Below are 25,148 nucleotides of genomic sequence, written 5' to 3'. Positions count from 1 at the left end.
TGGAATTTTGATTAAAATCAGTTAACTAGTGAAGAGAAAGGCACAAGTGATTTGCCAGTCAAGAAGGCCAACTGAGATCACAAACTCAGAAGATATTATCACCAGCCTCTGCCTGTATCTTGATCTGAATCAAGATCTTGATCTACAGAAAACATGTCACCACAAAGGATGAAGCAATCCTCTTAGCTACAAAAAGGTTATTCTTAGAGTATTCCTAAATTTTAATTGCTCCAGGAGGACAGGAGGGACACTGGAGGAAAAAGGACCAGCTGACATCATTTGGGAGAGGGTGACATTGTCTATTATAGGTGCATTCCAAAACTAGTTATGGCATAGTGCCAGCAAAAATACTGACTGAAAAAACCAAACCAAAAAACCCAACAAACCCCCCAAACCAAACATAACCCAACCCTATTGAAAACAGAAGAAAGAAATTGGTATCATCGCAAGGACCAGGACACAACTGCTGCAAAGCCCTGCTTACTCTAGTGCACACATATAGTTGGCTGGGGCTTAAAATAACATCAGTTTAAGTACCCTTTGACTGCAGCTAACAGTCAACCTCCTAGCCAGAGAAGGCTTTTTACAAATAAGGTCAATATCCTGACATACTGGAGAGGTTATACCACATCACCTTGCAGCCTCTGAGATACGGGTATTTCCTTAACAAACAATTCTCAGTTTCCCAGGCAAGAAGCTGGTGGAGATGTCAAATCTCAATTGAATATATTATAACCTTTCCTAGCAGTATGACACAAGATGCTTTTTTCTTGGACCATGTATTTGGGATAAGCACATGGCTCCCCTCCATTTTATCAAAGCAAAACAGACAGAGGCTTTGTCAGGAGACAAGAGTAATCGTAGACAGATGTAGAGTTTTGCCCTTTGTCAAACACAGCATGTGTCAGTGTGCCCACAGTGTGCCCACCCTACAAACCTGGGTCCTTGAGAAAGGGGAAGGTAAATCAGAAAATTGGCCATACATGCACATAACATACACACAAACAATTATAGACCATCACATACGGTACCTTCACCATACCTCAGAACTTGCAATGATACAAGTTATTTCACTTTACAGATACAAAATACAATTATAATAGTGATTTTCCTCAATTTGCTTTACCTTATCAACATGATGTTTAATAGTTTTAAGAGCTGGTCTACTCAGGAAAGATTTTTTCTTCAAAGCTATTTGTTTGGGCTTCAAGATGTTTGCTTGGATTTTAATTTTGCTGTAATTAGGCAAGAAATTAAAGGTGTGTTTGTCTAGCTTCAGTTATGGAGTGTGTGCAAATTCCCTTTTAAAATGACAGCATCTCTACTGGATTGATTTGCCTTCTCCCAGTCTGAACAAGTGCATCTCAGCTAAGCCACATGGCTCGGTGTAGTACACACTATTCACTTAGTAGACTGCATACTCATGCCCAAGACAAACCTACTTCTAGCTAAAATGTGTATCAAGGCTATTTCAGTGGTGGTATTTATACCAGAGTATGACTGGATTTGGGTTTTGGTGCTGCTCTTAATAAAGAGCACAGTGCATTTCAATTTTAGGCAGTTTCTAAAGACTGCTAAGGATTTGGGATACAGTGATATTTCAGCTACACTAGCAACCAGCTAAACCGTAAATTTTGGAGGCCAAACACATTCCAGTTTAGTTATTGTACTCCAGAGGTATTGCCAGAAAAAGTAATTTTTCAGTTTCCTCACCTCCACAGCCTGGAAACAGCCAATAAATGATGACAGTACGTGCTTGTAAATACAAGCTAAAGATCACTGTTACAGCATTCTGTGAAATCAGGCTAAGCACATCATGAGGCTGATCTGTAACAGTCATAACTTCATATGGATTAGTGCGTTTTCCTGTATCACAACAACTTGTTTTCATCAATGTTAACTTGCAGGGGAAAAATAACTGCCCAAATGATCATAAAATGTGTTTATACTGGCCTTTGGGCCTAGATCAAAGCTGAGCAAAGCTTCCCAAAAATTTCTGCTAGTTTCAATATACCAGGGGCTGTCAAGAGAACCCAAACTACTCTTGTTAATCCTCCAAATCAGGTTTCCATTCACTAGTATGTTTTTGCAAATAAAGCTTTGGGGAGCAAGAGGTTTCCCTTACTTGTGGTACAGACTCAAGATGATTTTTTCTAAAGATTCTGATACTGGGTATTTCCTGCTCCACAAGAATGTATATCAAGATGGATGAGGTGAGGAGGAAGTTCTTCACAGAGAAAGTTGTTAGCCATTGGAATGGGCTGCCCAGGGAGGTGGTGGAGTCTCCGTCCCTGGAGGTGTTCAAGAGGGGATTGGACGTGGCACTTGGTGCCATGGTTTAGTAGTCACACGGTCTTGGGTGACAGGTTGGATTTGATGATCTTTGAGGTCTTTTCCAACCTTATTGTTTCTATGATTCTATGTTGTAGGAAGCTTGCTAACATTTACATAGAGTGGTCTGGAAAAGGTTTCACAATGGAAGTTTGAGGGGAAAAGTTGCTCATTGTTTTATGCAATAAAACACAAAGCCTTGCTCACTTAAGCACACAGGGACTGAAATGATGTTGTAGTCTTCCAATGTTGTATTTACTATCTGTTTCCTTGGCTTTTCAGGATCTCTTCTAGACATTTAAACATCTTCAGGTAAGGCAGAATGACCAGTAAACATTTGCAAGACAGGAGAGCAGAGGTGTTTAATCACATGCTGGAGCCTGCTCTAAGGCAGGGACTGGGCAAGCTTCCAAGAATGGTTCACCAGACAGTCCCACTTACTCCTCAAATTTAGAAGATTAGGTGTGTTGGGAGATCTTATTTTTCAGAGTCAAGATGTTGCCAGCCTGCTTACTAGCAGTGATTTGCCTCAAAGCAAGCAGATGCTATTGAGCTCAGCCTTCCTCTGCGCTATTCAATGTCTGTCCATGCACCCCTGACCACCCACTCCACAGGTTGCTTACCCTGTCATAACATCTGCCTCAGGAGCTGGCTGAGCTTTGCCCAACATCACAGTATCTGAGAGAGTTGACAGAAGTTGAAAAAGACAATTTTGGAATATTTTGAATAGCTAATCTCTCCCCTTTTCCTGAATCTGTAAGATCCAGGGAACTGAGTTCATAGCAATTCTGTGCTCATATTTTATGAGCAAAGTTACAGAAGAAACCTGATGACAGTGCAAAGGATGAAATGAATACAATGTATTATACACAGTTTGTGTACTTTGATTTTATTACAAATGGCTATTAGTAGGGAGACCTACACTTTAATAGTTCTATCTAGTTAAGTGCAGCTTATAACTAAAATGACTGCTCCAGCACAACAGGATAGTGCAAACTGAAAGAACTGAAATGGGACAACAGATCTCATGTGGGGGCTGGGCACATTTTTATACGGGGTTCAGAAATGTGCAAGTGGGATCAATCATGCTCCCTTATCTTGAGGAGAAATGTTTGGAGGGGCTGCCTATGACTTACAGTTGGAAGAATGAAAGGCTAGAAGACTGCTTTGGGATGTTACACATGCTCAAAGTGAAACAAAGTTCTCCAGCACGTTTAGCAGCTTTTACATTACGTCCAATGGTCTTTTCCTTCACGTTCCTTTCTCTTTCCAGCTTCTCTGTTTGGTGCCTTGACAACTCCTCAGCACGACACACATGCTTTTGCTCTTGAGCTTGCCTTGCAACACAAACTCTTCCTTTCTTTAGGCATTTTGCCTGCACTGGAATCCCTTCACAAGGCTAACGTTGGAGAAGGATGTTTGTATTCTCTTTCCTCGGGTTTACCAACATTAGCAATGTCCCCTCTTCTGCGGGAAAGATGCTAGGAGAATAGAGAAATCAAAGGAACACTAATTAAACAAATAATAAAGCATTAGTTCCTCATGTTTTCAATCCCACTGCCCAACTCTGAAATTTCAGTCTCCTCTTTCCAAACAAGACAACCTGAAACATCAGCTTTTTTATTTTATTCTAGTTGAACTGTTGTCCTGCATTGTAGCAGTACCCTTAAACAAAACCATGAGCAATTATGTTTTTTACAGAAAAGGACAGCATTTTTCTTAGCCTCTAACAAAAAAGAAGTTCAGATAAATTAGCATTTCCACAATTGCACATTTAAAAGGCAGAGAAGTATTAAAGAAAGGCAAAAGGTAATTGGATAAAGTATGGACAGCGTTATGTGCTCATATGAAAGCATCTGAGCTGCTTTCTCTAAAGGAAATGCTATAAACACAGATGCTTGGGGAAAATTGCATGACTTTGCAACACACAAACTACTTAGGAACACCAGCTGGTGATCATAAACCGTGTTCCAAACAAACAGAATTTTGATGGCACGATGTGTGGCTTTTTCTTCCAGTTTGTTTGTTTAACAAGGAAGTGTATAGCAAGGCAAAAAAGCAATAAATGGAAAGAGCTCTCACAGCTCCTGCAACCACATTTACAGACACAACATTTAGGAAAAGCTCCTTAACCTCAACTGAGAAGTCTATTTAAATGTCGATTTTTTCATGTATGTGAGGTTTTATAAACCTTAAGGCATTGGTTTCAGTTTTTCCTTTCAGTTTTCACAGAACTAAGAACACCTGACATAGAGCATGTGTATCAATTTATAGATACTACATTCTGCTGTATCCTCATAAACTTGCTAACAAAACACACATGCGAGGCTGAGACAACTGGGAAGTAGGACAATATGGCATGTAGCAGTATTAGGATTGGGGCTGTATAGGCTTTTTTTAACACAGTTGGTATGAACAAGCTTCTTCACAGATTAATAGTTCCAGCCTAGTTACAATTTCAGCTATATTATGAGAAAGGTAAAGCCTACTTAGCTTAGGGAACCACAGCAGCAGTTTTGTCCCCAATCTGCTGCACTAAGACACACAGGATAATAATGGCAACATCCACTACCTGGACAAGGCACTTACAAAAGTAACTTGAAACTACAAAACATAATATGAGAGAGAACGTAATTTCTCTTTGCACTTACCCAATGAGGTTTCCTCTGCAGAGTCAATCAATCTGTTATCCTGGGAGGGGTCTTATTTGCTCTTTCATGGAATAGTCTCAGCTGTCCAGAGAATTTTTCTTCTAGTTAGAATCCATTGATGTCTGTGCAGCTTCCAGCTGTGCTTCTGCTTTAGCTTGGATGCAGTGCTCACTATTACATGAGAGCTTCTCTGCCAAATTCAGTTCCTCTCCATGCAGCACATACGTTCTAGGAATGTTTTTTCTGAAGGCCTTTGTATCTGGTGTTCTTAATAAATTTTCATCAGATTTCTTGACTTCGATACAAATCCCTGAGTCACTCTTTCCTGGAGATGAACTATCTAGGGCCGGGTGGTGACAGAGATCCCTTTGCTACTGGGAACGGAATCTAAATGGGATAACTTATCTCTTCAGAGAGAGGGTTGCCTATCTTTGTTGGAAATACAAGGGATGGAGGCTGTGGTCAATTTCAGAAGTCTGACTGGACAAAACCTGGATCAGCAGCAAACAGGTGCTATTGGTATAACCTCAATATCTAAATAAGAGGAAGACAGCTGGTCTGGAAGACCCTAGAGTAATGTGTATGTGGAGAAACTACTAAAGCAGTATTACAAACTTGCAATTGGCATCTGTTTGTGCCAATCTTATAGTGGTGTGGCTTATTCTGAAACATTGCTACATCACTTCAAGGCAACTAAATTGTAGCTTGGTAATACAAACTGAAAGAGTTTGTGAGAATATAGTTTTGGTTTGTATTAATTTTAAGCATAAAATCTTTCCAGTTTAGACCAGGTCTACACTGCCATGCAGTAGCAGGCAGTGTAACAGGTAAGGCTTCACTTCTAGAGATGTTTATGCACAAGCTTAACTTAGGTTCATTACTGATTTGCATCATTCAGATGAATGAAAACATTCATTTCTTTGAAGTTAAACATAGGTGGATATATTTGTATGATAAACCAGATTATAAAAATGTAAAGAGTTGCAAAGCAGCATTTTGAGTGTTTTTAAGCATACAGTACTGACATTTTAGGTCATTAAACAGCAGGAATAAGGTCATACCCAACAGAATCTGAGGGGGGCAATGAGGGGTACGATCCAGATGCTGGGGTGGTCTCTCCTAAGGAGGCCTCCTCCTGTGGTATGGGGTGATGTTCAAAGAACTTGGAGACAAACAGCAAACTGTGAGGCAAGAACAAAACAAAAACAACCTAGCAACCCAGAAGTTTCACAGTATAACACTCAAAGACTGAAAAGCACCCCAAAATCCTCCACTCATCAAATCCTAGATTTAAAAATAAAAAGTACACTAACACATTAATCTGCAAGGTTTGTTACAAGTATTATTTACTCGACAAAGTAGCAAAAGATCATGCCTTAAACATGGAAAGCATGAATGGCCTGTGGAATGCATTAACCTTTTGGCTGAAATTGCAAACATCTGGTTCCTCAAAAATGCACAACTTGCACCTACATATTGAGTATCTGAACAGAGCATTTGCACCGATGCAATGCCAAAACCCAAAGGGATGGAATTGTGTTACCCATAGGCCCAGAGCACAAACTCTAGAGAAGCCCAGGGAAACAATTACAAATACCAACATAAGCAGGAATTAAATTTATTCTTTGGGGAAAAACTATAATTTTAAATGATTCCTTATATGAACATCTATTTAAAAGACTTAAGTTCTCCTGAAACTAATCAAATAGAACACAGAGCAAGTCTACAGTAGGTCCTTAACCTACATCAAAGACTTACACAAAGAGATCAATAGTTAAATTCAAGAACACATGACTGTTTGGGACATTCTCTCATGTTTCTTACCAAGGTAAACTTATTAATGGATTTATCTTCAGTCACACTAAACTGAGTGTAATTTCACCGTATTCAACTAGTGTCTCTTAACATTTTTTTGGGTTGAAAAGAATAAACCCACATCTAAACAGGGCCCTAGCTATCATGTAATAAAGAACCATCTTTGATTAACAGCTGTGAACAATGAGAAGCCTGTCTGACACAGTCAAGTGTCAGCCACCACATTCATACTTCAAAGACTGCTTTTCATAGTCTAGCAAAAAAATATGAACTGGCTGAGCTAGCACAGAAAGAATAGGAGTTATGCAGTCCCACAAGAACAGCTGAACTCCTGCATTTTTTCAGGCACCTCCTCTAACTGCCTGAACTACAAATTTAATGTAAGACATCACTGACAGCTGTAAGCTTAATAAAAGGCTCAACTTCAAAACCCGTTGTGATTACTTACTCGAGTTGGTCATAGTTGACACACATCAGTGGCACTTCTGTACTGCAGCGCTGGTGAAATTTGTAGCCACAGGTCTGGCACCGGAACCCCTGGAAAAGCAGCTTCCGACAGAAGTCGCAGAATGCTAACGTGAAGAATGTTTTTCGTACCTAGGTTGCCAAAAACACCCATCGTTACTTACAGCCCTCCTCTAAGCCTAAGACAGGCTAGTTGCTGTCACCTCTCTCAAAAACACAAGCCTCTCTTTTTCAGTATTCCTAAGGTTGGAAGAGACCTCAAAGATCATCGAGTCCAACCTGTCACCACAGACCTCATGACTAGAGTAGGGAGGACACTACTGCCCACTGCAGGCTTGAATGCACGACCTTCCCATTAAGGGTCTGATGCGCTACCAACTGATGCTGGAGCTACAGTTTCATGCATTGAACACTTACGTAAAAGACTGACTCCTTTCTGAAACAGTCTGTAGGTACTAAAATTTTATTTCAACTCTTTACTGGAATTAATGCTTCATCTAATTAGCAGCAAGAAAAACAGCAACAAATCTGAAGCAAATCAGTGTGCACTATTGGCATGCTGGAGACAAATGTTCATAATTTAATTGAATACAGCCTATAAAAAACAAAAGCAAGGGGAAGATTATATTTTCTTCTGATTTTTCCAGGAGCCAAACAACATGTCCATTCAACACTCACAGGCCTGGAAACACCCATATGGCTTACATATATGGCTTTTATGTATGGTTGCATATATAGCCACAATTTCAACTGCTGAGATTCAGAAATACTTAAATTTGCAGAAGGATGAACTAATATCCTGATACTATAGCAGGGAAAACATTTGTTTCATTATAAAATTTAGCAATACTGGCATAAATGCATTTTCAAGTTTTGCAATAAAATTTCAGAAGGATATTAAAAAACCCAAACCAATAAACCCCAACATGTTAAGCCTACTAGACCTTCATCTAACTTTAGCCAGAGCCAAACCAGCTTGTTTGAATAAAACAGCTTAAGCAGCTTGCAAACAGAATTTCCTTTTTATTAATTTAAATAAAAGATCTTTCTTCTCAATGTGCCAAACATTATTTACAGGATTCTGCATGTAGTTGGAACCATTTAGATGGATACTGTTAAGCAGCTTCCATTTACTTGGTGCCTTATCAGGTCAAAACACATTTGTGCACTAGCATCATTGATGATGTCAGCACTGCTCTGGGAATAGTTAGTTCATTAGTTAATTGCTGCTGCAGAGACAGCAGGGAGGCCCAGAATACATTTTATAGATACAGCAATACAAAAATAGTAGATTATTATTACAGCTCTGCAATGCAGTGCTGATTTAAACCACCTTCATTTATAGATTTTTGAGGGTGTATTCCATCTAAATGTGAAAGTTTTAAGGGCGATCAAGTGCTCTAACAGCACTTATTGAAATTACAATTCTATCCAATTCACTTAAGCTATTGTGATTAAAAATTTCTTTTGCAACCCCCACCACGCTCCATACATACAAAATATTATTCAAAGATGTCAATTTGAATTTCAAAGTACCAGGCTGATTTAACCCTACTCAACATTGCATAAAAACCAATACATACAAAATTGTGTGTTGTGAGTGGCACATTCTCCAAGACTTCCACATGCAACTCCTCTCCTGTGAGCCAGGAAATGTCAGTGTCCCAGCCAATTGGTTTCTTCTCTCTACAGCGTAAAGAAAGGTTTCATTAGCACCAGCGCACAAGCCCTTGCAAGTCTCCTAATGAACGTGCAAGACCAGGTAGAAAGTTGCACTGGGGGGGTTTGGTACTCCGTCTGTAACGACAGGAAGCTTTAAAGGTGAGACATTAAGCTCAGCACATAGCAAGGAAAGCACACCTTCCCTGAACAAACCATAGGGAAGAAATGCACTTTTTCAATCAGCTCCAGTAGCGATAGATTCCTTAGGTCCAAAGTGACAGCTACTTTTCTGACCCAGTGCTTCTGAAAGTACCTGTTCCATAAGAATTCCAAGAAATGGCTACTTTTTGTAGTGAAATAATCTACAGACTTTGTAGGGCTAGAAACTCATGTTTTTTCTCCCACAGGAGCTCCATATTCCTTTAAGAATGCACTATAACCAAGTCAAATAAACCCAGATAGTTAATGAAAGCTATTTAACACTCATTTGGTTAGCATGAGTTTGACTAACATTTTGCCATCAATCTAGGAGTTCATATTACTCTAGAATATGCCTGCTCTTGAGGTGATTAAATCTTTCGAGAGCAGCCTGCCATTCTTTTTAGAGATCACAAAGGCTCAACATTTTTTTAGTGCCAAGTATCACATCATTCTGAACTTTGAAAGCAACTTCTACAATGTTGGATAGAATCAACCATACTGAGTAACTCCAAAGAGATTCTAAGAGCAAAAAGCATCACACAAAACCCATACCCATCTTGTATTCTGTAAACAGCACAGCATTCTGGAATAAGACCTCTCATCATCAGAGCTTTCTTTAGGCTGTCTCGGACTGTCACACCACATCTTGCTGGAACCTAGAAGTCAAATAGAGAAGAAAGAAATTAAATCAAGTTCCAATTTATCCCCCCCCAAAGTGATGCAAACATTTTGACCCTCAAGTGCTAAACCCTCCACTTTTCCTGATGCTTTACAGAACATTAGGTAAGAGTCTTTCAAAATCTTTTTTTGCAGTGTGGAAATTTTCTTTCATGCATAGTATATAAGCAATCTAGCTCAGCTATAAGAGACAACAAGCTCCACATTTCTATTTATATTTGGAATGAAAACTTGACCCAACTCCAAAAGTGACTTTCCAACTTTTCATCTTAGAGAAAGCGGAGACACAGCACACCGATAGCTAATAACTGTGTACATCTATAGAAAGTTCAGGCCAAGCTGTACAATCAAGAGTGGGGCAACATGCCAAGCAGAATTAAAATGAGGAACTAACTTGGACTGCAATCAAAACTCCATTGTGATAAGACATAAACATTTTATTTTCTCTTTCTAAAATAGAAGATAAGCATGCAAACAAGTAAAATGAAACAATCATCTGAGTTTGCAGACCATCACCTCTCACTTTATCCCACATTTGCAACTCTACAGAAACTTCCCATTTAAAAACCATATTCCTCTCTTCTGCTTCACTGTTTGAAAAGTTCAAATATTGAACAAGATGGGAAGAATGGAGAACACTAGAGCCAAACAAAAACCTGTGAACTGTGCAGATTAAAAATATTTTCCTTGCCTCCACAGGCATATCTTATAGGAATAAGTACATTATCTCTGTGTATACCTGTGATTTAACAATGAATAATGTCAAGCCATAAAACCAGAACAATACATAACCTGGCAATTAAATGCAGTGAAGGTGTTGAGTATTTAGTATTTCTAGAACTCAAAAGTGAAAATATGTAATACCTTGGGTGGTAGCATACACACTGTAATCACAGGCAGCACCTCAAACATGTATCAAAAGAAAACCCTCTGACTTAACTAACCCAAAACATCTGTCTGAGCACCTGAGACTCGATTCTAACTTGATAATGGCATAAGCCAGTGTAGCCAAAAGCAGTCTCTTAATCAGCTTCAACTGGCTTTGGATCAGAGCCTAATTTTTGCTCCTTGCACTTAAAATTTCCATGGGTATTTAAGGGCCCTATGTCCTACTTAAGGATGACAGTAAAAAGCAGCAGTCTATTTCAAGGAGCTTTGTGAACACCACTTGAGGTTACACCTTTCTAGAACTGAAACACATATTCTCTCAGAAGAGACAAATTAAAGGACTATTTTGCTTCACAATCTTCCTCCCATTAATATGAAAGTGCTTCATACAGGGTATTTGTGCATTCCATCTGATCAGCATAGAAACATTTCTAGTAATCCCTTGGGAAAAGTATCCTATAGGATACTGCTTTACAGCCTTGATATTCACCCTGAAGTGATTTTGTTTTACACATTCCATTATCTCCTAGAGAATCTTTTTATTAATTCAAATAGCTACTTCTAAACCTAGGAGTTAAACACTGTGGCTTTCAATTTGTAGGTCATTCCTCTGGCATAAAACATCCTTAATCGTTGCTAATACAGGTCACTGGTATTAAGACGGAGCTTGCGAGCACCAATTACTGTCAGTGCTACCAAGAACTGCCCATTGTAAAACTCATCTCTCTGTTGCTTAAGTGTCTTCATTGCTCTCACTGATATCCACAGAGGAAGAAAAAGAAGTGGAAGAGAGTGTGACAGACAGACAGACAATGAGGTGAAAAAGGGAATGAAAAGAGCCAGGAAAGTGGTTGGGCATGAAGAAGAAATGGGAGGAGGAAGGCAGGACAAAGAACTGACCAGAGAAAGCATGTGTATACTGGGAGAGGGTACTGCCATCAGCAGATCAGTGGGAAACCTAGGAGGACAGAGGGACTAAAGATTGAACTGCTAAATGGGGCAGAGGGCAAGACACAAAGATACATTGAACTATCACTTAAGGGAGAACTGTTCAAAACAGGTGGGAAGACAATGGAAACACATCCTGAACAGGAAATTTTTGTGCTGTGACTAGGAGAAAAGAAGTATCATTTTGGACAGGGAGCACTAGTTGAAGGGAATGTTCAAGAGAAGTCTTAGAACTGAGCACAGAGGTTCCAGTTTAAGCAGCAAGTATGAAAAAAAGTAAAATCTGGACCTGGATGAGGGAATGGAAGAAGACAAGGAAGAAAAGCTAAGAAATGGAAAGATGACTAACATCAAAGAGACAAAGAGAAAAGGGAAGGAGCCTTGTGCTCACTGAAAGACACTTTGTTCCCCCAGCACTGACCCTCCATAAAGGGCAACAACATCCTCCAGTAACTCATGAAGCAATTATCTCCATCAGGAACCTACAAATTCCAACTCTATTAATGAATTACACTGGCATTTGAGGTGGTTTCTAATTATTTGTTTCTTTTTAATGTTGCTGAAAACAGGATTTATGAAGTTGCAAGTTTCCTTTTAAGAGATCAATAGTCAGAGAGGCACTCTCTCAAAATCTGGAAAGCATCAGCGTGAAGGTTGCTTACAGCAACACAAGCGCAATAGACTATGAAAAATGTGCATTAAGCATCTTGCTCACTGTTACTCAGTACTACTTCCCCAAATCTCCTCCATTAAAATGCAGTTAGAAACATGGATAGAACATTTGTTCTCTTCACTGCCATTTGCCCAAAGATCCATCTGAAAAACAGCAAGGGAACTATTTTGATTACTTTCCAAAACCACCAGGATCCTGAATCAGCATCACATTTAGAACATTTCTTACAGAATTCTTGAGCAGAGAAACAGAAGGCTAAACAAAAAGAACTAAATAGTAGAATACATCCCTGTAGTATTGATTAATCATTTTCCCAGACTGGTACAGTACGGTCTATGACCATCTGTGCATGTAGCTCTGCAGCCTCTTCTTTCAGTTCCAATATGCGCCTGCTGTAAAGCAGAAATCTGATCCTGCAAAGCATTCCCCCTAAAACCTTTTCCTCCCCACTATTATCTCACACTTATACCACGGCAAAGAAAAGTCCTGCTCCAAGGAAGTTATTTGGAGAGTGACTCGACCTTGAGGAAAAAAAACCCAAACTACTTTTTCCAGCTGACAGAGAGGCTCTCTGAAGCCAGAGTTTCAGAACTCAGTTTCCTACTCCCTACCAGCTGGAAGGAGGGTGCACAGCCTGGGAGTGCAGGGAGCAAGAACCATGTGCAGCTCCCCAACCCACCAAACTCGTGGGCTGCCTGCCAGGAGCCCACAGCTCCAGCATAACAGGCAGGCATGAACCAAAGTGGGTATATCAGTTCCATCCAGAGTTTTGACAGGATTGCCACAGAACATTAAGTGGATCACATCAGTACTTTTTGACAAAATTGGTTCCCAATGAGGAAATTTCTGATTGACTCTGAAATACACACTTTCATGATTGCAATGCAGTAAATTGAACCAAGCTGGCATTTTAGTGACACAAAAACATTATTTCAAACCCATGTTACTCATGTCCATCCATTATCTTTTGACCCGTTTTTTAGCTGAGAATCTAAATAAATTTCACGACAGTGGCCACCTGGAAATCCATGCTACTGAATTAGGGAACCTGTTCCTAAATTGCAACTGCTGAGACTTTCCATTTTAAGTTACTTATATGCCTAAGGTTTGTAGATCAAGAAAGGTTTAGGTTTTTGTAACAACTCGAAAGTTGATTCAGCAAACAACTTTCAGAAGCAAAGCGCATGGCCTGTACAATACTACAGAACAGCACAGCAGACGCCAGTACAGACTGCAAAATGTGTTCAGTGCATTGCTTAGTAATATACCAGAGAAAGTAATTGTGCATCCCAGATCAGGGAAGTAGTGTTTCGGGAAGACGCCAAAATACTTGCTCAGCTTTGCAAATGTGAAGTCCCAAGGAGAGAAAAATTGTTTCAGATTCAAAAAAACTTCTGAGTCATGCAACTTAAACAGAACTATAGCACTTTGTTTCCTCATTTCTTCTACTCACATGAACGATTTCTATGGGCAGTAAGTATTCATAACAACATTGCTGATATGTATTTAGTACAGCAGCCACAAGCATTTAAGCAATGTATAATAAATCACTTATTTCTGTAAATCAGGTCACTCCCAATTCAGTAAGAAGTTCAGGGCTACATCCCTGTTACATCACTTTTCTAACATTGGAGCAGAAACTGGCATAGTCTTCAGTATGTTAAAAATGCTTCCTTACACCACTGTGGTTTCCAATATTTTACAGCAATAAAAAGATTGGAAAGACCGAGACTCACTTAAAAACAACAACAACAAAATCAATATAAAGGTATTCTCTGAAAGTGAGGAGGCTAGACAGCTCTCAATATCTAGTATGACACTTCTCAAAAGCAGTTAGTTGTTTCTGGTTTTTCCTCTATCTAGCACTGTACTTCAGCTCACTAGCCCAGTGGTAAGTAAGCAAATTATGGAAAAGTCCTCAACAGCTAAGCAGAGAACTGGGTACAATAGTGAGAATATTCTGAGTAGCACAGATTTTGAAATGTCACTTCAAAGTACTGAAGGAAGGGCAACAAGGCTGGTGAGAGGCCTTGAGCACAAGCCCTATGAGGAGAGGCTGAGGAAGCTGGGATTGTTTAGCCTGGAGAAGAGGAGGCTCAGGGGTGACCTCATTGCTCTCTACAACTACCTGAAAGGTGGTTGTAGCCAGGAAGGGGTTGGTCTCTTCTCTCTAGCAACCAGCACCAGAACAAGGGGACACAGTCTCAAGCTGGGCCAGGGGAAGTTTAGGCTAGAGGTGAGGAGAAAGTTCTTCACCGAGAGAATCATTCACCATTGGAATGTGCTGCCCAGGGAAGTGGTGGAGTCACCATCCCTGGAGGTGTTCAAGAGGGGACTGGACGTGGCATTTGGTGCCATGGTCTAGTCAGGAGGTCTGTGGTGACAGGTTGGACTTGATGTTCTTTGGGGTCTCTTCCAACCTTGGTGATACCGTGATACTGTGATTTATTTACCTCAACATACACACACTGAGAGATCACATATTTCCCCCTTCCCCCACCACTACCTATATGACTTGAAAAATGCCAGCAACATGCTCACAGAATTCAATGCCTTGGGAGGGAAATAAGCTAAGATCTTTGCCAAGTAACTAGTTTTGTCTTCCAACATGTTAGGTTTTCTGGTAAAAATCCAAACATGAGAGTCACATTTAGTTTCTCATCTTAGGTATGAAGGACAAATGTTGAACCAAATTAGTCAGCCGCTTTTAACAGCACTAACAGATAAAAATAACCTTCTCTTTGACAGAGAGAGGCTAAGATGATGCTGAGCATCACATCCTCTACAAACTGAAGAACATGGCTTTCAGACAAAGCTATTCTGGATTTCAGTGCATGAAGCTCTGACTGTCTCTCAGGAGAAAACATCATTTAAAAACATACATTCTTAATGGAAGATGTTAGTAAAACAAATGGGAGACAATTCCATTGCATTAAATCTTGATTTAAAGAGAATTTGAACAGAATTTCCCCATTTTCACCCTGTCACAATTCCACTAAACCCATCCCATTTAACTTGCAAAAACACTAGCTACCAGCACCCACTCGTACCTTCAGAGCAATTAAAGGGTGCTTCTTTGTAAAGCACAGCAGCCTGGTTTATGTGAACACAAGCCTGTTTGCTAAGAGTATACCATCACAGACCCACAGAAGATCAAACCTGCTGTGCTTACTCAACAGGAGCTCCCGCACTGTCAGTTTTTAATGGACAGCTTCTAAACTGTGTTCAGAAGAGCACTGGTCATTTATAATGTGATGACAGACAGCAGAATCACAACCATAACATTTTAGTTAGGGTGAATATCAGTGCCCAAAGTTGTGAAGACTGACAGCGATCCACTAATGAAAGACCAAATCCACCAACCAACCAAAGCAAGCAACTTGGAAAATACAGCTTCAGACTTCAGACTTGAGGGAAATGATCAGCTCGAAAAATAGCCATAGCCACTATATCAGAACCAAACCCAAAGATCTGGATGTTTCTGGGGAAGTGACAAAACAGTCAGCTGTCTGCTTTCCAAACACAAATGCTTTAGCAATTTAAATTAAAAACTAGTTTAAATAAATCTTTTTAATAGCTCAGCCCCACAGTCCACTCACATAATAGCCTTTCTCAGATGATCACACTCCGAATGATTTAAAGGCAAGAAACTCTACTGCAGGAGGGCCAGAATTAGCATCCCTCTCTAAAGTTTTTCAACAGATCCTAAAAACAAACAGACATTTTTCTCTCCAGGTAGTATACACATTTTATATAAATGCTAAGCTTTGGTTGATTACTTTATTAGACATGGAAGAAAGTGTTTTTTCACCATTATTTTCAGATTTGTGACTTGCATTCCATTTTGTTGAGTGTCTGCCTAGCGCACCATGAGATAGAGGAAACACACTCCAAACAATGTTCTCCTCTGTCATTCATTACTTTCTACAGACAGACTTTACATCTCTTAAGAAACCACTAAGCTTTCCCTTACTTGAGGAAGAGTCTCAAAAAGCAGCAACCAATATTACGTGAGGCATTCCAGATGGCCAACCACTGATTTTATAATGGCACCTGTTCAATATTGTTTGACTTTGCAATCTAAGACTGTGTGTCTCTAAAAGAAATAGATTAAATTACTCCCTTTCCAGCACATACCACAACATTTAGTCTGTTCAGTGGGTTAACCCTGGTAGGCAGCTAAGGAACAGTCAGCTGCTTGCTCACTCTCCCCTCAGTGGGATGGAGGAAGAGAACTGGAAGGACAAAAGCAAGAAAATTCCTGGGTCAAGATAAAGATAATTTAGTATGTGAAGGAAAAACCAGGGACAATTTTTCCCCCCCTAGTGATGAAAAAGCAATCATTCACCACTAGCAAACATGCCCAGCTAGGATCTGAGTCATCACAATTTTGAAAAAGCTCGTCTGCTTTATATTGCAGAGCATGATGATATATGGGATGAAACATGCTTTTGGTCAGTTGGGATCAGCTGTCCCCACTGTGTCCTCTCCTCAGCCTACTCACTAGAAGTAGCAGTAGAAAACAGGGAAGGCCCTGACCCTGTGCTAGCACTGCTCAGCAATAACTAAAACACTGCTGTGTTGTCAGCACTGTTTTGGTCACCAGTCTAAAACACAGCACTGTATGAGCTGCTGTGAAGAAAATTAAATTCCACTCAAAGCAGACCCCAGTACAGCCTGCTGCAGCATTGCTGCTCTCCTTGCTTCACTAAACACCTCCCAAAGACACATTCTTCAGTGCTTCCTAGCTGTAAAATCTATTTCATTGTACAACTCCTGTGGTGCAATAAAATTTTGTTTGCTTATTGACAGCCTAAATGAGGTCATCCAAGGTCATGCTTCTTCCCAGTGAAAACTGGCAGTTCAGTCTCTAATGTGATTTTGCCTTTCAGCAGTAGGACAGGAAGGCCCTGATCAAACTATTTGCCAAGTAGGTATCAAGTAAGTTTACTTGAAAGGGCACCACCATTTACTTCATTCTACCAGCCTGTTCATACAATACAGAAATTTCTAACACATTCAGAGAGGTTAAGCATCTGTTGGCAAAGCTTACAAATTAACTCCATTTCAGCTGAGTGCTTGACATAACATGAGATTATTTTTTTTAAATTAGAACAGGCTAATCATGTTAAAACAGGTGTGGAGCTAAAAGAAACTACATTATTCAGCTACCTGAACATCTCTTCTCTGGATTTTCCTTATACTGGACAGGTAAAACTGGTAGGACAGCTTGAATACCTATGGAAATCCAGTGCACTGTACTTGGTATGCACAAATGCACGACAAACTCCAGAAAGTAAGGTGCAAAATGTAATCAAAAAAATTAATAACTGAAAAAGGCTTCAAGCTTCAGATTCAAACCCAGAATATCTGAAGGAGCCCAGCTGTGTATGCATGAGTTAATTTATGCTAAGAATTTAGGTAGAGTAAAAATATCTGAGTCTTCACAACTGCAAAGGAGACCACATGATTGCTTGTCTAATTAAAAGGCAGATGTACTAATTAACAAAGGTGTGACAAGAGCAAGAAACCTGAAATAAGAGCTGTCCACACACACAGCAGTCCCAAGCTCATTTACTTTCTGTAAGTTTTAAGAATACAAACCATCCCTTTGAAAAACTCAGTCTCATTTTGAGAACCTGCACGAACTTTCTAACACATGTATACTTATGGCACAGATGAAGCACACCAACACATGATAAAGTAGACAAGAACTTTTTCTGGCCCAAATTAATGCCAGTCTAGAGTAATCAATCTCATAGGTGAAATTCCTAAATAATTTACAGAAGGTAGCAAACATTGCAACAGTCCTTGCAATTGGGAATAGGGATTTGTTTCCTTATCCCAAGCTTATCAGCTAAAAATTGGCAGTCCCCAAGAGGTTCAAGAGATACTTGATACAGGTGCTCAAAGAACACCTCTCCTAATTCTCAAAGAAAAAAAATAGTTAAAAAAAGCAATCAACTAGAAGTAATCTCCAAAAATGCTTAGATCTTGTCCTATACCATGTTCCTGTAATGTTTACACTCATAGAAAGCTGTTTATGCTCACTGCCTGGAACAATTCCAGTTAATGTTAAACTTCCTCATTGTCTTCTGTCTCTTATATTCAGTTGAACTTATCCTATAGAGGTCTTTAATGACTTCTAGTTTAATAACCTCCTATTGAGATATTTAATGGGCTTCTTCCCATACCTCTGGATCAGTTGTTAATCCTCATTCTCCTTTAATTATTAACCCTTCCCAACAGTTAGCTGTGTGTCTCCTTCTTCTTGTCTCTCTACAACTACCTGAAGGGAGGTTGTATGTAGACAGGCGGATGTTGGTCTCTTCTCCCAGGCAGCCAGTACCAGAACAAGAGGACACAGTCTCAGGCTGCGCCAGGGGAGGTTTAGGCTGGAGGTGAGGAAGAAGTTCTATACAGAGAGAGTGACTGCCCATTGGAATGGGCTGCCTGGGGAGGTGGTGGTGTCACCACCATTGGAGGTGTTTAGGAGGAGAGTTTATGGGGTGCTTGGTGCCATGGTTTAGTTTAGTTTTTTTAGTTTTTTAGTTTAGTTTTAGTTTAGTTTTTTAGTTTAGTTTTTAGGAAGAAGTTCTATACAGAAAGAGTGATTGCGCTATGGAATGGGTTGCCCGGGGAGGTGGTGGAGTCGCCGTCATTGAAGGTGTTCAGAAGGAGACTTGATGGGGTGCTTGGTGCCATGGGTTAGCTGTTTGGGTGGGTTGGATTGGTTGATGGGTTGGACACAACGATCTTGAAGGTCTCTTCCAACCTGGTTTGGTTTATTCTATTCTAATAAAGGTTTATTCTATTCTAATAAAGTTGTTTAGGTGGGTTGGATTGGTTGATGGGTTGGACGCGATGATCTTGAAGGTCTCTTCCAACCTGGTTTATTCTATGTGTTCTATTCTATGTATTCTGTTCATTTGTTTCTTTTCTCTCTCTGTTTGCATCTTCAATCACATAATTTTGGAAAACAAATGCAAATAAATAAGAATCCTAATCCACAACTCAATCACTTAAGGATCCCACAAAATAATGCTCTGTTCAGGCTCCATGCATTCTCTCAAAAATCTCATCAGTAAATGTAATCCATGTTTTTATGCTGACACACTAGTATTGACTTCCCATTCAAGAGTATCCCTTTTTGACCAAAACCAAGTTTCAGCATCAACAAACACTCAGACTTTTACCAGCAGCAGACTTTTACCTCCCTCTCCTAAAAAAAGCTCTTCTTTAATTAGCAGTTTTGTCACTATCCACTCCACAGTCATTTAGATCCCTACCCCAAACAAGCTTAGAACTAATGGGCTGCCCAGGGAGGTGATGGAGTCACCATCACTGGAGGTGTTTTGGAAGAGACCGGATGGGGTGCTTGGCGCCACGGTTTAGTTGATTAGATGGTGTTGAATAATAGGTTGGACTCGATGATCTCAAAGGTCTCTTCCAACCTGGTTTATTCTATTCTAACTAAATTTTCCCTACATTTTACCCACCCACAGTTTGGATAAACTTCATCCATTTGTTCTGCATGGTAACTGACAATCTCAAAACTGCTGTTTTGCACTTGTATTATTTCAACATACTCCTCTTCCCTAGAACAAAACAAATCCCACACAGACTTATCCTGATTTCATCTATGCAGAATGCTTTTCCAAAGGACATTCACCTTGCTAGGTGAACCATGCCACTGAGGGAAGAGAAGCATACACATTTCAAACATTTCCCTCTCGGCATTATAAGGCTAAACTTGGGACTGCTTCAGACAATGATCAGAAATAAATGAGGAGGTTGTCTTTCCATTACCAATTTAATTCCAGTCACTCCAGGTTAAGTCAGTTTAAGAAGTGTAATTGCATTCCCAGATAAAAATAAACAAAGACTTTAGTATCTGACAAGATTTCTCACCTCTGGAAGCGGGTCTCTGATTAGAGGTAGAAACTGAATATATTATCATGATATTAAACATTATTTCTTTCAGAAGTAGAAATTAACTGAAAGCTGGTAACTTTTGGGTGTTGGAAAGCTTGTTACAACACTGCAACTCTTAAGAGCATCTCTCCTCTCCCACCTACTCTCTCAGTCATAGGACTCATTTTATCCTTACTTTAACAGTCAGCCCAAATGGGGACTAGGACAGAGGGAGCTTCTAATGGCAGGTACTATGCATTTTCACAGGGAAACTCCTTACTTCAACCCACTACATCTGAAGATATCCTGCATATTTGAAAACCCTAAACTATCATCATGGCTACATGAGCAGATGGCTCTGTTAATAGGCACAAGTGCGACACAACAGGTCTGTTGTCAAAGGTTACGAAGGAAGACCAAGACATCTGTGATGCTTCTCCATCCACCGAGAGAACAAAGGCTATGTACTAAGCAAGCAACAGCAGTATTCCCTGAAATCTGCTGGGTGGTATTTGCTGTGAGTATATTTCCAATTTTTTATTTAGAATAACACTTTCAACCAAAAATGGGTCTTTCCTAGCAGAATGCAATCAACTTCCACCTTCCTGTACAGTGTATGAAGCTGAATCCTGCCAACTTGAGCTTCCAGCTAGTGATCTCATATGTGTAGCTCACGCCTCCCTCCATCTGCAGGCATCTGCCTGTTCCTTTATGTAAGTGCCTCTACAGACACAGCTATACCAGATTTGAGACTGAAGGGACTTGGCACCTTCCCTCCACCACTAGCTTGTCTCCTACTCTTCTCTAGGCACCACTTTTTTTTTTTTTTTTTATAATTACCACAGCACAAGACTACAAATTTTGCTGAAGCTGTGCTCTCAGTGTGCCACATTTAGCAAGCTGGAAACAAGCTGCAAGGCTAGACTGCTAAGGCAAATGGTGTTTAGACTCCAGTAGAGGGATGAAGACATGAGTAAGAGCCTCCCCCTGACTACTCTCAGCTTAAACCAGATTTGCCTTCCAAAGGCAGGCAAGAGCATCTAGATTCAGTGCTGGAAAAAAATTCTAGCACTCTGATGCCCATCACTACTACAGCTAAGTGCTACAATTCCCTCATCAAATGAGTGTACTCAAGCTAGAAAGTGAACTCTTGGTAAAGACATGGCAACAGACAAACTGGTATACTTGAGCCAACTCTCTGGTTCATTCTTGAACCAAGCTCCTACTGTGCATGATTGATACCACAGAATCACAACACTCACCATAAAAACCCCAGAGTTCAAGGCTAGAAGTGAGAAGGAATATTAGTCCAGGAAACTGTTCTCCCAAATGGTTTTGAGCTTACCAAGCTAATCTGATAGAGTCTGTTAAGAAGTTAAAGATGCATTGGTTGAAGACAATCTGGTTGACTTGATTAGAACGGACCAACAACATGCACAAAACCATGCTTCAGATGAGGCACGACAGGTCTGTACTGGCCCAAAATTGTCTCACCTGTTTCACACTAAAATACTACTGCCTCTTTTTCCTGATTTGTAATCAGAAGGAGGCTTCACAACCTCTCTGGGCAGCCTGTTCCAGTGCTCCATCACCTTCACAGCACAGAAGTTTTTCTCTAAGTTTAAGTGCCAATCTTTAGATGTAGCTTTAACAAACAGTACAAATAAATAAACCAAAAAAGAAACAACTGCCCTTTAATGTGCTGTTCCCACAGTAAGTCTTATAATCTCTTGTTTGATGGGGTAAGAGGTGGCAGAGGAAGGGAGAGGACATGTTTCCAGCGTCCAGCACTACCCAGTTAAGGTTTTCTTCTCTTTGATGGTAACGAAGGATCCACAGGCAGTCAGAGCCCAAAAAGCCCTGGTTTGACAAGCACAGGGGCTGTGCTACCCATTTCTCACTTTCTTAGCAACCACAGCTCCGCTTCTAAGGCACAAGTACGCACTACCTTGCAAACCAGAGCCTAGACTATGGCTTGTCAGTAATTTCATGTATCACAGTTCGCAGTGAGTGTAGTGCTCCACAGCACACAGCAAAGCTCTTCAGTTAGGCAGGATTTTATTGGTCAAGAGTTGCCATAACAGACAATTAAATAGCCAAAAAAGAAAAAAACAAAACCCAAAAAAACCCCAGCTTCCCTTCCATCATTCCAGGAATCACTGTAATAATATAACAATTGATAAACACTTGGGTTTGAGCAGCTTGTAGGCAACGCTTCTTGCCAGTTCTCTACACAGGTCCTGGCAGCATTAGGGTCCCAACACAAAACACTCACCACTGTGAGTGGGGAGGAAAAGAAAACAAATCCCAAGCCAAAACCCAAATCACCACGTGATTCTGCACAGCCCTCCTTAGCTGCAAGCAGTTGAAACTTGCTCTAAAGTGCTCACTGCTGCTAGTAACTTTGACAACATGCAAAACACTTACTTTCCCCAATTTTGGTCTGTTAAACTAATAAATAATTTTATGTAATACAAGAAGCAGAGATTCCTACCCTCCAACCATTACAAAACTGAAGATTACTACTTATCAGAAAAAGCTGACTGGAAAAAATTTCTTGAGTTATTTTCATAGTTACCAAACTTGTGAAAGTTTGGTATTCTGTATTATTGCCATCAGAGACACCTTTGTGTTGATTCTGCAGAAAACTTTCAACATATCAAAACAACTGCATGTGGGAGAGCACAAGGAATGATCATGAAACCTCTCTGACCTATACACAGGTATTTTTTCATTGCCTTCATTTACCTTTTATATACAGAGGGAGAGAGATACAGGAAACATTGAGCTTATGAGTATGTGAATAGAAACTGACTCACCACAGTCCGTTGCTTATTGGGTAGGAAGACTCTAACAATAGGTTTCTGTGGAGACTTAGGGTTATTCCGTGACATATCAGCAGGGTTTTGATAAACTGAAAGGGATGAAGGTGCTACAGAGAGGCTAGAGGAGGAAGATGATGCCACTGTGTCTGTTGAAGCTGAACTGGAGACAGAGAAATCTATTCCATTCCCCATGGATTCCAGTAACTGCTGCTCTCTCTGCTGTAGAGCATCTAGTTTGCTGGTGTACTCTTCATAGGCCTGTGAAGGACAAAGCCAGAAATGTAAATGCAGAATAAACACAAATCAAAGCACATTCTAAACTAATTCAAAGTTCCCAGGAACGGGAACAAAATGGTCTGGTCACATTTTTCAGTAAGACACAAAGAAGAAATTGCTTTCAATTACTTATGTTAAACCTTTTGAACTAACAACTAAGTTTTTTAATAGATTAAATGAGTAAGTGGGTAAGAGAAATCTGAAGTCAGAGTTTCAAAGCACCTGCACTACACAGTCTAAATGAAAACTTGCTTTGAAGACGACAGCAATCTTTAACAAATGTTGTCAGCTGCCTTGCCAAATTACTGTGCTAGTTAAATTTACCATTCTGTTGGAATGACAGCTAAATACATCCAATGCAATAATTGGAAGAAAGCTGAAATCTGCTTTTTACCATCTGCATCTGACAGCTCACCTAGCTCATTGTTCACCATCCTTCACCTCTGGCACTATCCTTTCAAATCAGGTAGTACAAAAAACTGTTCCAGTTGGAACACAACTAAGTTTGCCCTGCTACAAAGGCAGTCATAAACATGTGAAAGTGATCCTTGGAAAGAGTTTAACATCTGCAGGATATCAATTTTTACATAAACTTGAAAAATCAAATTAATTACACACTGACCAAGTGTCTTTAGCACATAAAAAATTTCAGTAAATCTGGCCATTAAGTTTTTATCAAATGAAGTCAAGTTAAGCATTGCTGGCAAGCTGTACAATACAAATCTATAATTGGTACATACTGCTGTCGAAAGTGTATTTCCATCAACTTTGTCTTCATAACAAGAAAGTTTTGATTTTCTTCTAGGTTTCAGAATTATTTCTTCAGCATGTAACTTAGAACAGAGTAGCTTAAAATATCTGAATCAGTTAAGGAATGTGCATTTCGTGCTGCACAAGCACCTGGGTGTTAACCAAGGATGTGTTAGACCTTTACAGTCAAGAAGAAACAAAGATCACACAAATCTAACATCTAAGCAGAAGGGAACAGAATTTTCTGCTCAGCTCTCCAGCAAGACCAAGATCTATGTCAAGCTGCACAAATTTTCAGTGTCACAAAATATATTTGTTAGGAAAAATTTCCTTTTTAAAAAATGAACCTTTAAAAATGCTTTTCCTCAAGTGTTGTAGGCATAACATGTTGTGAAATTGAAGTTAGAGAATTAAACTGACCAAAAAGTCTGCAGGGTCTACATATGGAAAAAATAAATAAAGAGAAAAAAATAAAAGCACTCAGTCTTGCTGCCACAAATGCTACATTTTACTATGAATGTACTTCTCCAGGTTATATGTGTGAGTAAACAGTGGATGGCCCTTCCCTATTTATGAAGGCTTGGCACGCCCCAGGATGGACCCAAGTTCAAAATTTGTGTCATCGTCCCAACAGTGTTAATAAAGAGAATGATAACTGGAGAGTGAGGACCCAGAAAGAAAAAGGATTCAAAAGAATGGTGGTGAACAACACAATTTTCAAATCTAGATTTTTATGGGTTCCATTTTTAATGAATGGACACAAGTTGCAGGAAACTGAGAAGGTTGGACTCGATGATCCTCGAGGTCTCTTCCAACCTTAGTTATACTGTGATACTGTAACTACTTCCTATTTCTTTTAAAAACTGAAAATGCCCAGTGCTTCCCAAATAGACAACAAACTTGGAGACTTAAAATTAAAATATTTTCACCCTATCCCAAATCTACTGTCAAAAGTAAATGGAAAGGTTACCCCATCATAAATGCTGCCAATTTTTGGCCGTGGATGTACAGCAGTACAAGTGACTCCCTCCTACTTCCAGAATCACCTTTCAATGTAAATTCCAGCTTCAT

At 39.8% G+C, this 25,148-nt stretch overlaps 1 protein-coding gene across 2 annotated transcripts in view; it reads right to left on the bottom strand.

Moving 5' to 3' along the window:
* BRAF (B-Raf proto-oncogene, serine/threonine kinase) overlaps positions 1-25,148 on the bottom strand; it is an 89,651-nt gene that overhangs the window by 33,096 nt on the left and 31,407 nt on the right. For both annotated transcript variants that reach the window (XM_068142192.1, XM_068142191.1), the window contains exons 3-7: positions 23,046-23,309; positions 9,678-9,781; positions 8,846-8,948; positions 7,246-7,394; positions 6,044-6,163 (exon numbers count right to left, since the gene is read on the bottom strand). In XM_068142192.1, the coding sequence (XP_067998293.1) occupies positions 6,044-6,163; positions 7,246-7,394; positions 8,846-8,948; positions 9,678-9,781; positions 23,046-23,309 (740 nt within the window). The remainder of the gene's footprint in view (positions 1-6,043; positions 6,164-7,245; positions 7,395-8,845; positions 8,949-9,677; positions 9,782-23,045; positions 23,310-25,148) is intronic.

This window comes from Melanerpes formicivorus, unplaced genomic scaffold (assembly GCF_026170545.1).
Source record: "Melanerpes formicivorus ecotype bairdi unplaced genomic scaffold, bMelFor1.0.p_v2 SCAF_8, whole genome shotgun sequence".
NCBI classification, from domain to species: domain Eukaryota; kingdom Metazoa; phylum Chordata; class Aves; order Piciformes; family Picidae; genus Melanerpes; species Melanerpes formicivorus.
This window is presented reverse-complemented; position numbering and strand designations above follow the sequence as displayed.